General features: G+C 42.3%; 1 protein-coding gene across 3 annotated transcripts in view; it reads right to left on the bottom strand.

The window, feature by feature from the left end:
• The window catches only part of LOC136882025 (oxysterol-binding protein-related protein 2), a 495,565-nt gene that overhangs the window by 305,927 nt on the left and 171,657 nt on the right, over positions 1-17,981 (bottom strand). Inside the window, exon 1 of one of the 3 annotated variants that reach the window (XM_067154531.2) lies at positions 15,201-15,361. The exons of 1 other annotated variant lie outside the window; for it this stretch is intronic. In XM_067154531.2, coding sequence (XP_067010632.1) covers positions 15,201-15,214 — 14 coding nt within the window. In that variant the 5' untranslated portion in view covers positions 15,215-15,361. Of the gene's footprint in view, positions 1-15,200; positions 15,362-17,981 lie in introns of those variants that run through there. One more of the 3 variants, XM_067154530.2, reaches the window with a different exon arrangement.

Consider the following 17,981-nt stretch of genomic DNA (forward strand, 5'->3'; position numbering starts at 1 on the left):
AGACGCGCAAAGACCAGCGCAGTAATTGTACATCTTAAAAGCAGCATACGATATCACTTGGAGACCAGGCTTGATGTTAAGCTCCTGGCATTAATTCCTTGCCTAACACTTATGAAGCTGATCAACAATATGCTGACAAATAGGTAATTCCATGTACTTCTGAATTTCAATCAGCCAACTCAGAAAACTTAATGGTATACCACAACGATCTGCTTTGGCTCCTCTGTTCCTTAATGTCAATACATCTGACCTTCCTTCAACTACATCTTCCGACGGCGATCTAGTTGTGACATACAACACTGCATCATTAAGATTTCCGAGCATATTCTATGGAACGCCCTCTGTAAACTTTCAGCATTTTTTCGAAAATGGGAGGCTACAACGCAGAGCAATAACAAGGCAGCGTTGTGTGTGTCTCTTTCACTGGTTCACTGCTACCGTATGACGATAAGTGAGACTCGATCCTGCAACGACAGAGCTTGAACGCTAACCACTCGACCGCCGCCATCTCGTGCTCATAATCGCAAAGCATCGGTACATATTCGACGTTAAATCTTCTCTTGTGATTTTCTCGAGAACGCCTAAGTAGCACGCCTTACTACTCGCACATTATGTTGTCATAATGGACTACTGAAAGTGTACAAGCTTTCAAGATAATCCGTGATTCGAACGTCGTGGCCTCCCCTTGTGAGATGCTCTATTCTTATTCTGGTGTATTCGAAAATAATCCACACAAAGAAAGAAAACGTCCAACTCAACTCCATGCGGATAATATGTGGGACCATCCAATCAACTCCAACATTCCGGCTACCTTTACTCTCCCATGTTGTCCCTCCAGACTTGTGCCGTTTGAATGCACTACTCAGAGACTACACAAAGTTCAGCTCCAACCCTCTCCTACCAGTTCACGGCAACATGAAGGATATTCTCTACTTGCTGCTACTGCTAACTCAGCTGGGCCTTGTTTGTTGTCCCTATCCCTGACCTTCCGCACAGCTGACACAGGCCGCTGCTCCATCTCGCGTAGCTGGTTCACCGACCACTGTCTACTCCACGTGTCACCCACAACCACGAATCTGTTTCCGCGGATATCAGCTTTTAGCTCTGATTGACGCGCTATTTTGAAGATGAAGAGTTCTCATATTTTTCGTTTCGTCGTGATCAAGTTCTTTCTTGATAGATATTTTTGAACCTTTCAGCTTCTTCGCACCCTCCAAAATTTTTGGGCCTTCGAGCTCGATACCATGCATACTTTGATCGGTCTCCTACTCGTATTTTTCCCGAATCTGAATACACAATGTCACTGGTCATAGCAATCAACTTCCAGTTTCTCCCTGATTAAGGAAAGTACTGTCTAACAATTCATTTGAGTTCTCTATCTGTCTCTACCAACCCATAGATTATATTACTCCTCTCTGCCTTCTCTCGAATCCGTTCGTTTAGTTCCATCTCTCTTATACTTTCTTCCAATTCCAGGACTTTATTCTTTATTTCAGACATCTCAATCTTATCCTGTAGCAGGCTCTCCTTGATATCACTGAGTTCTTCAAAGAAGGTCCTCAATTCCTTCGTTTCTCTACTTTGTTCCATTATCATTTCCCGTGCCTTATTCACTTTCAAGACCTCCTTAAGCTTCTCCATATCTTCCCAAGTCAGGCCAGGCCCTGGGTTTAGTTCAATACCACCACCACCACCACTGATGAAAGCTTCTCCATATCATTCCAAGACAGGCCAGGCCCAGGGTTTAGTTCAATACCACCGATCACCAACAGCACCATCACCACCACTGATAACACCATCTGCATGATGTCATGGTTATTGATTCCGGTCTGCAATGCTTACATTTTCATTTTGCATTACCAGCTGCCTATAGCACACCGATATTGCTCTACTGATACTTCCATGTTTCACTCGCCTTTTCACTTCCTACACTTGTCACTCGCTCAGCCCTATTGCGTCCTTTCACCTTGCTGCCTGAATTGTAACTGAAGTCTTGGTACCCACCACTATGAAGAACTAAAGAGTTGGTAGAATCAGGCTTCAACACTGGTATACAATCACACACTCATAAAAACATTTCATTCGTGTGATTTGTGAGTTATTTATGTGAAAGATATTTTTTATCAACAAATACATCGCAAATGGAAAATATCCCGGTGGCAATGGTCACTTACAGTAGTGTAATAATAAAGTAAATTTAACATAATTACCCAACAACAACAAACAAGAGTACAACAAGCAATTCCATGGAAAGAAAATATTACAAGAGATACTACTAGTTTAACATTATAAATCCAACAATCATATAAAAATTCACACACAACTCAAATATTTCCAGTGCTTAACACTACGGCTTACAATACTATAGGTATATAAATAGAAACAATATTGATAATCATTCATTATTCCTTACGTAATATTCATTAGGACTGTAATGTAATCAACATTACGTAATAAATTACCCTTTCATCCCATATGGCCATACGAACATATATTTCCGTCGAACTGAAAAATGCTTATTCTGTCTTCCATTTCACTTCACATAATATTGGAAAACAATTTCAAACTCGTTATTTTCCTTGTATTTCGGTGTGAAGTTTCGCACTTAATTGCAAAATAAGTACATTTCACTGTAAACTATTCTTTTCATTCCCTGTAATTAGCAAAAAACAAAATCACTATTTTCTTAACCAGACTCATAAGATTCTCTTTAAGATATCTCAAAATATTTTTGTCGCGTTTGCCGTTAATGCGAAAATATCACGCCTCTAGACATAACCGAAGGTCGCCCTCGCGAAGTTTGATGAGCTGTGCCAGGAGATAAGGAAAATGACAGTGAAAAGTCACCTTGCGACAGAGTTACTAAGTTAATATACTACTCCGATATCCTTTAGAGTGTTATACAACAGTTCGTGCATTGGGTTGAATATTTAGGCTTGTAGTTCAGCCTGCAATGGACATGCTCGCTGTGCAAGTACCTTTCTAACATATATGACCACTTTAAATTGAATAATTTGTATTTCTCTTTCGATGTTATGTTTCACATTAGCTGTATAATTAGTTTGTAAGAAGTTGCCATATATACATCATATGCAAAATAAATAAATCGCACTCTCTTCACAGCCTGTTTCCAGTCATTGAACCGCATCACGAATGGAAATGAAGCCTCCATCTAGCGACGAGGATAAAACATTGTGCCGGCGGCCGAAGTCTGTCGCACTCTTCTGCAACAATGATTAATGACTGACAGATGAAATTAAATGATATTGGAGAGTGTTGTTGGAATGACGGAAAACCGGAGTACACGGAGAGAAACCTGCCCCGCCTCCGCTTTGTTCAGCACAAGTCTCACATTGAGTGACCGGAACTGAATCACGGAACCCAGCGGTGAGAAGCCGGCCCGCTGCTACTGAGCCAAGGAGGAAATAAATAAATAAATAAATAAATAAATAAATAAATAAATAAATAAATAAATAAATAAATAAATAAATAAATAAATAAAAATAAATAAACGAAATTTAATATATGTGAACATTAGCATTATTGTTGTTTGTATTTGCATCCGTTCAATATACCGTACGTATCTCTCATTCAAAATCTATTTTATAGTCAACTGATGTGCAGAACAGATGTGATATTCTGTCGTATGATTTTTGAGCGAGTGTACACCAGAGTTTGGAAGTAAGGAAGAGTGTGTGTCGTCCGAGAGCTGCAAGCCATACTGCCATCCCGGGAGTCCAACAATACGTGTTGTTCTTGAATGATGCCATGAATGACACCACTTTGATTCATTCGCACTTGTCGAGCAACTTCCTTAGTAGTTGACATTCCTTGTTGACGTGCGGCGGTTATGCAAAGACACGATCAGATGTCGTCACTGTCCTTGCCATGATGGACTTTCACTGATCTGTCCACAGCACGACTCTTCACGTTTCCTTACCGTTGTTAGAACTTCAAATGAAATGTTGCATACCATGGGAGTGTGACATGCTGTTAACAGGCAAGATTAAAACCAAATAATGTGGTAAATATGTACAAACAATTCTCGCACTATCTGATCTGCACACGAATATTCAAGACAACGCACGACTCATAGAATTAGAGCAAAATAATTTTTTGACGATTACAACACTACTACTTCCTGGTCTTTATTCCCAGTTTATTCGACTTAGCACTTAATATGGTGTGGACCTGGTCCAGTTATACGTTTAGATGCTCTCCCTGACGTCAACTCTACGCGGAGAGATCTAGTCACTATTGCGAGTTAAGTGCGTGTACTGTATGTACATGAAGAGAAGTGTGTTACTGCAAACACCTACCTAGTCCCAAGCCAGAGGCAAAACCCCATACGCAGTTACAATCCCCGCCCTGACCGGTAATCCAATCTGCGGTCCCCTGAACGGAAGACCAGTACGTCGATCATTCAGCCAAAAAAAGCAGGACTTGGCAATAAAACATTCTCGTCCGAAAATTGAGATGGCAGAAGATTATAATCATCTTTTTCTTCTTTCGTTACGGCCTCTGTAAGACCATGGGGATCTTCGTCATGGCTTGGGTATTATTCTTCTTAAACAACCACATTACGCTGCCAGTCATTGTCTCATTCTTTAGAGGAGCCAAGACGCGTCTTTCTCGGTCAGGGCACTGGCGGCCTTGACGTCAACGCCGCCTCAGTTCAGTCGATCAGATTACTTCGATTACATACCATTACTCTGACGATCAATCATTGACCGGTTCTAAGCCTAAGATAAACTTCCTTTAATTAAGCTATTAAGTAAGGAATTGGCCATTAAAATAATCACATAGAAAAAACAACATTCACGACTACCAGCAGACAGAATTACCAACGCTGTCCATAACCTCGACAAAAGAATATACCCCTGCTACCCTTCCTCACTGCACATGCAAAGTCTCCACTGCTTGTTGTGGCGCTATACAAATCGGTCAGCCGCGAGGAACGACTTTCTTGCGTATTTCCGCGAATATTCATTTAAATTTAAAGGAAACAATAAGCTGATGAGACAACAGGGCTTGTACAAATTACGACAACCCCCCGCCCCCCGCGCCCTCATCCCCCTAATCGCCGCTACTGTCTACATGCTAACAGACAGGTCCATTAATACCATACGCAAGAGATCCTTCAAATTCCATGGGCATATCTACAGAACATACAAACTCACAGGATAAATAATAATAATAATAATAATAATAATAATAATAATAATAATAATAATAATAATAATCGTATAGTCTCAGCTATTATGTGCAGGCGTTTTGATCTGACGTCATCGAGGTTGTCTGCGCGTCCATTTCGAAATTCCGTTTCATTCTACCAGGTAGCACAGTAACCCGCATATCTGCTTGGCAATCTACAGAACGGCCGAGTTGAAGGAAATGTTTCGCGGAGATCTTTTACATGCCGACATCGCACGGCACGGAGTGTCGAATCAACTTTTATCGCCCTTCAAAAGTGCGGCTACTTTTGCGGGATGTGAACTGGCGATTTTTGGATTCGAAGGCCGACACACTACAACTGATCCGCAGAGGCAGCTAATATGATAAAATGAACTTTTAACTAGGGCCCGAATTCATATGCACTGAAAACTCCGAAAATATGCATGCGCATATGCAGTAAAAATGTTGTTAACATGCACGAAAATATGCACTAAAAACAAAACAAAATACGCTTACCAAACGCATTATTTATTTTTATCTCAGTGTTAAATTCGTAAACATGTTTAATTCCTTGCAAAATGATTCATGTCAGTAGGTTTCAACAGTTTTTCAATGTTTTCAGGACTCAGTAAATTTCTGTTGTCTGCCAGAATTAATGTATACGCTGAAAATGATCATTCTACGTTGACGGACGTAAGTGGACAATACTTGTACACTGGCACTGACTGCTCAGAACATTTAGGCTTTTTTACAGTTTAATCTGGTGAAACACTGCAGTAGACGAAGAGCAAGTTAACAGATGAACGCATTTGTTTAAGCAAACCTCGGAGGCTACTGTAAGGAGAAGGAGGGAAGAATGTCAGAAAGAAGGAAATAGCTATTGTGGAAAGTGTTATAATCCGTCTAGCTGCTTGTGTTGCGACAGTGAAAGCTTTTTTTTCCTTGATCAGGGAAGGCTTCTCATGTTTCCAAGGAATGTACAACATACAGAGTTCATTAGATTTTTCATTTCGTTCAGAAATCTTAGATAATCGATCACACATAAGAGAAAAATATGTCTATATGCACTAACGTTCAAAATATGCATTTTTTAAAATCCGGGCCCTACTTATAACTAAAGAAAGAACACTCCCAGACTGACTTCGCTTGAACCGGCACCAGACGAAACGAACAATTCCATAACCTCACACTCCGTCCTTGAGCTACGCCTGCTCTTATTAACAGTATCAGATGTATTTCGCACGCACCAAGCTACACATAGCTGTTAGCTACAAATAAAACAGAACATTATTTAGCATAGTAAAAAAAAAAAAAAACGTTGCTTTAAGTACAGTTGAACCTCGATATCTCGAATCACCTCGTGAGCTAAATTTTATTTCGAGTTATCGAAATTTCGAGATATAAAGAATGCCGGTTTTGAGCATGTATATGCACTAACGTTCAACATATGCATTTGCATATGCATTTTTTTAAATTCGGGCTTATACTGAACACATTATTTTTAAGAGTATTTAAAAATATACGAACTATTTTACGGGATTACTTTAATTATAAACTTTCTTCTTCTTCTTCTTCTTCTTCTTCTTCTTGCGTTTCGGCCTTCTAAGAACCACGTTACAATTTCAATTGTTCCTCCTTAGTTGTTCTTTCCTTTTCTTCCAGTATTCTTTCATTGTTTCACTGTGTTTCTTTTTCCTGACTTCAGTCCACTTTGTGCCTGTTTTCTTTTCCTTCCTCCCTTGGAATCCTTCCATTTGTAAGACTTTCTTTCTAAAAATCTTTCTTTCCAATAATTCTTCTTCTCATATGTTGTTCCTTTGCAGGTCTTTCTTGACTTCCTGAATCCAGGTGGTAGTTGATTTCTTTTCCCAAAGGTACTTGAAGATTCGTTTAGTTAGTCTATTGTCATCCATTCTGTAAATGTGCCCAAGAAATAGCAATCTCCTTTTTCTTATTGTTTATTATAGTAATTTTTAGGAGACAGGATACAGTACACATAGTTGTGAAATACGAAACCTTTCTGGATTAACACCTTTGAAAAACATCCGTTAGTCTCTTCTGTTTAATATTTTCTCCCTTCACGTAGAAACTTCTCGTCAATACCACGCAGACGAGGTTCGTTAATGGAGCTTGTCATCCGCGACTTCGGAGTTTGTTTTCGTACGTGACCAGTAATGAATTCACACCCGAGAAACAGCGAGGCTTCGCCGATTTTCCGACCATTAGATGTTTTAGTTTTTCGGTTCCCGTCATATTAGCTCCCAGCATCACTGTAACCCTTTATTTACTTGTTAACTGTTCCTCACAAACCACAAACGCCGTATTGCACAGTTAATGTTGCACAAAATTAGAGCTATTAAGAGAGGAAATGTTTGCTTCGGGAAATCGAGAAATTAGTGTAACCGAATTTCGAGTAACAGAGAAATAAATACACGTGAAGAACAGGACAATTGGCAGGGAAATTTTAAGTTACTTCGAGATACTGAAAATTCGAGTAATGGAGTTCCGAGATATCGAGGTTCGACTGTGTTAATATTCCTGGCTGGGGTCGGTCCTTGGTATGGATTTGGCCCTGTTTTACGGCCGAATGCCATTCCTGACGGCAAACCTATGTGGAGAGTAGTATCCACTACTGCGTGTTTCTGTGGTGGTTAGTGGTGTGATTTGTTTTATCTGTACATGAAAAGAAACGTATTAAGACGAACACACATACCTAGTCCCCGAGCCAGAGAAATTAACAATACCCAGTTAAAATCCCCTGTTCAGTCGAGAATGGAATCCGAAGCCCTCTCAACCTGGTGTGTGTCCTTCGCGCTCCCAGCTATGCGCCAGCCAGCACCGCGCACGCCGCAGCTTGGATTATGCGAAACTCTACGAGAAGACTCCAGTGCGCTTGCTTGTGACATCAGTCTGCACTATAAAAGGAGCACCTGGCAGCCACTTAGTAGGACTCCCCAGTGTCCAGCACCAGATTACACTGAACGTCGAACACGGAGGTTATCCCTCTTAAACATATGTCTCGGCCAGGTGGACTGAATTCTGGTTGTATGAGGTCTCACCTCGGGTCACTGCCTCAGTTCCCGTTCCTGCAGCCACGTCGAGCCCCGATGCCTGTATTCTACACATCCTCAGTCTTCACTCAGGCTCCGACACCTACATTAGATTCTCTAATTGTGAATATTCACGTCATTTCATGACAAGCCAAATAGAAATAACTGCATTATGTTAGTAGGAACTTTCATGGCAAGTTACGCTTATGAAACCGATAGTTTTCGACTATCATGAACTCTACCTTTTCACAAACTATCTCATCAAGATAGCTTCGAGTGTACATAAAGTTAATGTGTATCAAGTGTACATTTCTACAGACTCTCAGTCTACTATCAAGATTAATTACTTGCGAACTTACTCAGCTTCAAGAAAAGTTTAAGTTAAATTCATGTATATATTGTATACAGTCCTATTGAAGCAATAAATTTATGTTGTGTTCCAGTATACCTCATCTTGTATACAACACAACCGAAGACCAGTATACCGCTGATGCCACTGCGCCTCCAGTATGAAGTGGAATTCCGAAATTCAGGGAGGTTGTGGTGATTACTGTTATACGGAGAAGCACACTATCTACCATAAAGTAACTGAGCACACATTATGGATGGTAATTCAGTAGGTCAGTTGACCTGTCTGGCTGATAGGTTTCAGGGCGTACAGAATGAGAACTAGGCGACGAGGATAAGGCACGAGGTACAGAGCTATCAGACTTCGATAAGGGCATATTTGTGGGCTGCCACCTCAGTGGGTTGTCCCAAAGACTTTAATATTACTTATCAATTGTCCAACAGAGCGATTGCAGCGAAGTTAACTAGACCCAAATGATCAGCAGAATTCATAATGCAGAAATGGAACGCGGGTGGGCATTGTGCCAACGTAATAATAATAATAATAATAATAATAATAATAATAATAATAATAATAATAATAATAATAATCCGCCTCTGTGGTAAAGTGGTTAGTGTGATTAGCTGCCACCCCCGGAGGCCCGGGTTAGATTCCCGGCTCTGCCACGAAATATGAAAAGTGGTACGAGGGATGGAAAGGGTCCACTCAGCCTCGAGAGGTCAACTGAGTACAGGTGGGTTCGATTCCCAACTGAGCCATCCTCGAAGTGGTTTTCCGTGGTTTCCCACTTCTCCTCCAGGCAAATTAAGGCCACGGCCGCTTCCTTCCCTCTTCCTTGTCTATCCCTCCCAATCTTCCCATCCCCCACCAAAGCCCCTGTTCAGCATAGCAAGTGAGGCTTCCTGAGCGAGGTACTGGTCTTCCTTTCCAGTTGTATACCCCGACCCAATGTCTCACGCTCTAGAACACTGCCCTTGAGGCGGTAGAGGTGGGATCCCTCGCCGAGTCCGAAGGAAAAACCAACGCTGGAGGGTAAACAGATTAAGAAAGAAGATAATAATAACAATAATAATAATAATAATAATAATAATAATAGTAATGTTATTGGCTTTGCGTCCCACTAACTACTTTTCGGTTTTCGGAGACGCCAAGGTGCCGGAATTTTGTCAGGCAGGAGTTGTTTAACGTGCCAGTAAATTTACCGACACGAGGCTGATGTATTTCAGCACCTTCAAATACTACCGGACTGAGCCAGGATCCAGCCTGCCAAGTTGAAGTCAATCGTCTGAGCCACTCAGCCCGGTCAACGTTCTGGACGAGCTAAATTTATGACCGACAGAAATCACAGCACCTTGCAACGTAAAATTGTCAAAGATAGGGCACAAGTGATGGTTGCTATGCGACAGGAGTTTCATGCAGCAACAGGAGTGTGTGTTTCCATGGTCTGTGGATGCAGAGTGGGTTTCGGCCCACAAATGGCCATGGCTGGTCTGTGGTCCGTCAGCTATGCACTCCGACCGGCCACCCGAGCAGAGGAGGGGAGGCTACGTCTCTACCGTGGCTCTAACCCTCTGTATTCGGGAGACAGAGGGACTGGTTCCCACCGTCGGCTGTCCTGAGAATGGCTTTCCGTGGTTCTCCATTCTCCTGCACTAAGGCGAATGCCAGGACAGTTCCTAGTATAGGCCACGGCCGCCAACACTTTCACCTTCTCCGAACATCTCCGATACAAATCTCTTGGCCTGAGAGACGGCGTCACCGTTCAGGAGGCCCGCCTCTCCCTTCAGGGGAGGATAGCAAACATTTAGTAGTAGTGCTGCCATTGGAACAATGCGTACAGAGACCCGCCAACTCGTATATTCCGTAAGAGCAGTGGCACACAAGCCCCATATCACAAAAAACAATGAAGATCGGCGACTAAATTGATGTTGGACCGTGGCAACTGGACACTGGAACAGTGAAGGTGGTGGAGGTGATTGTTTTGAGAGGGATACAACTAAGCAACCATCCTCTATATAATACTAATTAGAGAGAAAAAAATGGAAGGGATCCGACACTTGGAAAATGAAGATATCGGTCAAAGAAAGGGGCACGAAGGGCGTGGAAATGAAAGAGATCCTAGCCCTCGAATGCTCTCATAGCGTAGGGATCGGAAAACAAGAGTTGATCAAGCGAGGTCGGATAGGATAGATGAACGTGAGGAGCATGGTGGAACAGTGAAAATAGGTTCTGTGGAGTGATTCACATTTCGGTCCGATGGATGTGTATGGGTGTGGCGTCTAACCGGGGAACGCCTTCTGCCGAAGTGCATAGTTCCAGCCAGTAAATTGGGGAGGGGGGGGTGGAGTGTATGCGTGGGGCCCGCTACAGTTTGTCAGTGGCAGCATGAACACGGAGGCACACTAACATTCAGGATAATAAAATGCTCCCAACATTGTGGAATTGTCACGTAAGAGACCGTTATTACTTCCAGAATGACAATGCTACCCAAATGCCGCGCTTCTGGGCTACTATGCAGTGGTACGTCGACAACAAGGTTCCCCAACTGAATTGTCCCGCCCACACTCCTGACCTCAACCCCACGGAACATCTTTGGGGCGAACTGAACCACCGAGTGAGGTCTCAGGAGGAGCTGCCAAAACCCACTGTCCAACTTTCGCAATGGCGACGAATCACGGTGGATGTTCTGCAGACACTCGTCGGGAGAATACTGGAGATGGTAACTGCTGCTATAGCCGCAAAAGATAGCACTGCGTGGTTCTAACAGGGTGACAACCACCGAACTAACATTGTGGGCAGGTGTTCCATTACTTTCTGGTAGCTCTTGTACCATTAGGTAATCATTCTCTCTTAATACTAATCACAGGGGGAAAAAAGTAAGAGGTCCGATCCATTGAAAAATTAAGATATCGGCAAAGAATGGAAAGGGCCACGAAGGGCATGAAAATGAAAGACTCCCTAGGCTTCGCAAACCTAATACGTTGGGGACCGAAGAAAGCAACAGCTGGAATAAGCGAAGTCGTATAAGGAAAGATGAAGGTGACGACTATGCCACAAGTGGTCAGTTTTAGTTCAGTCCAGTCAAACCTGCTAGGACGTCTTCTGCGAAGAATCTCTGCAAAACCATCTGCACTGTGACAAAATGTATTTATTACTATTATTATTGCCATTCTTACTAATATTGTTACTATAACTTCATGCATAAAAAATGTGAATAAATCGATCTGGAAAAATCGGACTTTTTTCCCTTGGAACACCGGTTCAGTCCTCTGAAATTTCCCGAAATTTTCCGGACGTATGTTCACCGTATTATGGAACGCCTTATCAGCTGAGCTATGACAATGAAGCTGTCAATGAACTCCTCGAATCTATTCCACTGACGTATACTGTGCGAGGCACCGAGCGAGTTGGCCGTGCTGCTAGGGGCGCGCATCTGTGAACTTTCATACGGGAGATAGTGGGTTGGAAATCCACTGTCGGCAGCCCTGAAGATGGTTTTCCGTGGTTTCCTATTTTCACACCAGGCAAATGTTGGGGCTGTACCTTAATTAAGGCCACGGCCGCTTCCTTCCCACACCTAGCTTTTTCCTATCCCACCGTCGCCATAAGACCTATGTGTTGGTGCGACGTAAAACTGTGCTATGCATCTTCTGTTCTCGTTCGTTTCAGGACGTTCCATGTATAACTTTATCTGCCGATTATTTCTGAATATATCGTGAAGTAGATTCATAGCAGCCAATCTGTTGAGTTTCCAATGGGATCATGTTTACAGTGTGTTACTATGAATAACGTAAGCAAAGTTAAATTTGACATTTTAGGTATCCAGAACTGAATGAAGAACAGTAGATCAGTGAAGTCCCGCTACAGAATTATGTCTCAATTAACGACATTCTTGTAAGAACCAAAATTTCGGAACATGGATAGGAGTATAGGTAGTGATGTTAGTAAGGCTAGCGACAGATAATGAAAAAAGAAGTCGTTAGAGCCCTGACATGCCTTGATTCAAAGGCCTGCACATTATGAAGCGATGCGTGATTAATTCTTGGCTTTCTAGACAGGGCCGCTATCTCACCGTCAGATAGTTCCTCAGTTTTCCCGCAGGCTGAGTGTACTTCGAATTAGCCCTCGGATCGGGAATCGAACCCGTGGCCTCCGGATAAAAGGCCGACTCCTTACCCCTATGAATAACATAAGCAAAGTTCAATTTGAAAGATAAGGGACGTCCCCCGAGAAAATTGTGTGAATTACCCACGTTCTTATAAGGTACTCGGGTTTTTATTTTTATTTTTTACAAGTGCTTTACGTCGCACCTACACAGATAGGTCTTATGGCGCCGATGGGCTGGAAAAGGGCTAGGAGTGGGAAGGAAGCGGCCGTGGCTTTAATTACAGCCCCAGCATTTGCTTGTGTGGAAATGGGAAACCAGGGAAAGCCATCTTCAGGGCTCCCAACAGTGGGGTTCGAACCCACTATCTCCCCAATCCAAGCTCACAGCTGCGCGCCCCTAACCCCACGGCCAACTCGCTCAGTGGTATGATTATAAATCTGGTGAAAAGGCGGTTTATAAGTTTCACCAACAGGGAAACTTCAACCTTACCACGCAGTCAACTCGTTAGGTCGAAAATGTAAACACCAGAGCACAGGGTTAATAAATGAGATAAAGGATGGGTGCCGGGGAACTTGAGGTGAAAAAGAACAATGCCAGCTGTCATAACTCCTCGCAACATCAAATGCAGCAATGCTTCCTTGTTTATTTCGTTCATTTCCTTCCCCGTCAGTCTGTTGATCAAGCGAATGAAAGAACGAGTGAGGGTCAGGGAGTCTTTCCTTTCAATCAAATCACCTACTCTAGATAATCACAGACAATTCAAAGGGCAAGTCCATACCACTTCTATACAACATGACGTTCAAGATTTTACAGATCTGTCCTTAACTCGACGGCAGTTGTAATATCCTTGCCGGAAGTAGGTCACTGAATAGCGACAGTGAGTAACAAGATAACTGACGCATAGAACGATCACAGGGGTATATTCAGCTAAAAATGCACGATAATATTCAGAATTTCAGTCATTAATGAACGAGGATTATTGTCGACATTTCTCAGTGTGCCAAACGAGGGCATAAACATTCAAATTACTTCCGGAATCTAATAAATCAATCTACAGTACATAACATCTAATGTGAAAAAGAGACAGCTGACAAGTGGAATTAATTTATAACCACCCTCCAGCTTACAGCCGACTATTTTTTGAATAACCTGAACTCCCTTTTTTTGAGATTCGAATGCAGACTGCCACTTGCTAAATTTTCTACGTTCAGTTGTAGTATTTTAATTTAAAATGAAAGAGAAAGGACTTGTATTGGCCTTTTGATGGATTGTATTCAGGTAAAGCTACTAGCTAAAATGTATGAAAATATTCGGAATTTCTTAAGTCCTTCCGAAAAGGATTATCGTCTACATTCATGGGCTCCCATATGACAAGTTTTTAGAGGGCGGCCTAGACCTGGGAGTGTGTAGTATTTTTAATATTTTGGAAGATGAATGGTGACTTGTATTCCGCAGTAGAATAACACCCACGTTATCCTTTGCCTGTTGGTGGGATGCGGTACTACCACTTCTCCGTAATACAGACTTTTAAATCAATTTCTTAAAAGAAAAACACCTGACTACGTTGGATTTTCGCCTTTCCTTGAGAGCTAGAGAGGGCCGTGCCCCCTCCTTCCCCCCGGGTATGGGCGCCCTTGTCTATATTCCTCCGTGTACCACACTTGCGAGCACACACACACACACACACACACACACACATAGCTTACAGGTGGCAATCATTTTTAAAATAACCTCTACTTTTTTTTCAGTTTGGAATGCAGGTTGTACTCATTCAAATATTGGTATCTAGAATGATTTTAAAAGGCTGAATATGTGAATTCAAATTCTTTACATTCAGCTATAATATTTTAATTCAGTAGGTCACACAAAGGACTTTACGTTGAATTTCATGAAATGTGTTCAACAAATGCTACCTACCGGCTAAAAAATTAATAGTATGAAAACATTCTGATTCATTAAGATTATTCTCGATATTTCTCCGTGTACCATACGCTCGCACACACAAATAAGGCACATTGACATTAATGCTAATAAACTACAATAAAATAACACGAAAAGCACACTGGTAAAAAGTGAAATGCCTTTTTTTCAGAGTGGAATGCAGGTTGCTACTCGCATTTGAAAAAACAAGTCTACCCGGAAAATGAAGTAGCCAATAGAGAGTACGAAATACTACAAGCCTAGGACGAAACCCTGAGTCAAAGCAAACCGGGAAATGTAAGGAACGTCATAAGTTATTTTAATTATTTTTCCACACTGCTCTACATTCATGAAGAGACAAGAACTGTCAATCAATGAAGAGGGAATCGCTTGCGAAGCTAAGACACTAGAGAAAGAACGTTGTATACAAAAAATGTTCACGACTTTCCTATCGGCTACTTCAGTTTCTCCACAACCTTTTGAGCCACCTGCTATACTAATTTTAATGGCTGGATATGTGAAATAGAATTTAAATGTTCTAAATCCAATTCTCAAATTTAAAATGGAACAAAAGCAAAAAAAGAAAAGAAAAACTTACGTTGGCTGTTTCATGGATTCTATAATAAAGTAGATACGTTTTCACAAAGCTTATTAAGAGTACGTAAACCGGCTTCTCTCCCCTCTAGTTTATGTGGAAATTAAAAACCACAGCGGCTGGTGCTGCTCTACCCCTCTACACGCACAACTAGCATGCACGAAGTTTACAGGCGCACTGAACTTCGCATTCGCCGCACCTTCAGCAGTCAGCTGTTACCACGCATGCGCGCTCCGTAACGATCCATTTGTTCAACTCGATCCCCTTCGCCTCTCCCTTCTAGGTCGTCCGTCCACCCACCAACAATGGGTAGAGGAACAGGTCAAAAAAGACAGCTGAAGATCGACCGTTCGAATGCACGGGGCGGAGCAGAGGATGTAGAGAGAATACTGTTCTATCTCCCACATCTCGAATAAAAGTGCGGTAATTAAAGCGAGACTAAAAATGAGAGTGGAATCAATAAAGAACGACTTGAAACTGTGTCACACTCACGGGTAAGGAGAAACGCAATATCTCACGCTACATTCCTGGGAGGAAAATGCTTCTATCTCATATGGTGTCCGGACATTTCGTATCACGGACATTCCGTACCACTTAGGTCCTTATCTTACCTGCGAACGGTTTTCCCGTAATCCCCAAATATTGATGTCAAATTGAAATTCTATTTCCACGCAGGCGAGTGTAATGGGCCTGACAGACTCACTTTAGATGAATGAAAACCTACAACCTGTTTTCCAGTCACTGACCGGGTCAGGGATAAATAATTTCGTGTGGCTATCTCTAGCCGAGTGCAGCCCTTGTAAGGCAGACCCTCCGATGAGGGTGGGCGGCATATGCCATTTGTAGGTAACTGCGTGTTATTGTGGTGGAGGATAGTGTTGTGTGGTGTGTGAGTTGCAGGGATGTTGGGGACAGCACAAACACCCAGCCCCCGGGCCACTGGAATTAACCAATTAAGGTTAAAATCCCCGACCCGGCCGGGAATCGAACCCGCGACCCTCTGAACCGAAGGCCAGTACGCTGACCATTCAGCCAACGAGTCGGACGGGTCAGGGATGGAATGAATGAAGCCCCCATCTTGCGGCAAGGATAGGAATTGTGCCGGCTGCCGAAACCTGTCAAAGTCCTCTAGGGCAATGATTAATGACTGGCAGATGAAATGAAATAATAGTGGAGAGTGTTGCTGGAATGAAAGATGACAGGGGAAAACTGGAGTACCGGGAGAACCTGTCCTGCCTCCGCTTTGTCCAGTACAAATCTCACATGGAGTGACCGGGATTTGAACCACGGAACCCAGCGGTAAGAGGCCGACGCGCTGCCGCCTGGGTCACGGAGGCTCACACTTCAGATATCAGAAACAAAAATAATTTACAACATTTGCTGAAGAAAACGTATACATATATTATTTTAATGATTGCCCTTTAAACTATACTTATCACTTATGTTTACGTAAATATTTATCATTTTGAAACAAAACAATACAATAGAAATATGCATCGTGTTCGGGCGCAATGCGCCTGACGAACATAAGGATGGATAATATTACTGTTATTGTGAATATTTATAAACTACTGCATTAGTTCATTATCAAGTAAGTAAAATAAAATATTCTGATGAACTGACCGATAGGGGCTTGAAGGTCACAACGGAAACAGAAGCTTCTGAAATGTGGAAGTAGCTAAGTCCCCGCAAATGAAGAATTAACACGTCTGCCAATGAGATCACTTGGTAGGAAGTAGCCAGGTCCCCGCAAATGACGAATACGAGATAAGAATTAACACGTCTGCCAATCAGATCACTTGCGCCCGACTGAAGATTAACAACAGTAGTGGTCGCACCGTGCGAAGACTTCTGCGCCAGTAACGCCAGTAACGGACAATGGATATACAAATGAATACATTCATCAGGAAATCGTTTTTACTTTGCAATACTTCCCACTCTTTCAAGTGGTACGGAATGCCTTCTAAATATTTTAAAATCATTAGCTGACACTTCGCAGGTTATCAGCCGATTAAGTGGTACGAAATGTCCTAGAACCATCCCACATTCGTAACACAGCTGCGAAGACTGTCACACTGTAAAACTGGAAAGTTGTCCGGTTCCATGGCTACATGGTTAGCGTGCTGGCCTTCGGTCACAGGGGTCCCGGGTTCGATTCCCGCAGGGTCGGGAATTTTAACCATCATTGGTTAAATTCCCTGGCACGGCGGCTGGGTGTATGTGTTGTCTTCATCGTCATTTTATCCTCATCACGACGCACAGGTCGCCTACGGATGTCAAATCAAAAGACCTGCACCTGGCGAGCCGAACCCGTCCTGGGATCTCCCGGCACTAAAAGCCCCATGCCATTTCATTATACTGGAAAAGTGTTCCTCAAGGAGAACCGATCTTCGAACCCTGACGCTGACAGCTGGTATCTTAAGTATGTTTCCCCACTGAGATCTTCTTCCGCATTAACCCAGGTACATGAATTCATGTTCCAGCCAGCTCTATAATCATAACCTAATTGGTCCTACGTCCAATTATCTAACTAGTCTTAAAATTTTCAACTTTCTCTTAAAACAGTATTCACGATCACCTTCTTTCCACGTAATAATAATAATAATAATAATAATAATAATAATAATAATAATAATAATAATAATAATAATAATAATAATAATAGATCTGTGTTTAGGGCTCTCGTCAAGGTGGCAGATTCCTTATCAATTGTATTTTCTTCAATTCTTTCAAAGAACTTAGTAATTTATTCAACCTTTTTGCTTCATAAATTATTCCAAACTC

The sequence above is a fragment of the Anabrus simplex genome, chromosome 10 (genome assembly GCF_040414725.1).
Source record: "Anabrus simplex isolate iqAnaSimp1 chromosome 10, ASM4041472v1, whole genome shotgun sequence".
NCBI classification, from domain to species: domain Eukaryota; kingdom Metazoa; phylum Arthropoda; class Insecta; order Orthoptera; family Tettigoniidae; genus Anabrus; species Anabrus simplex.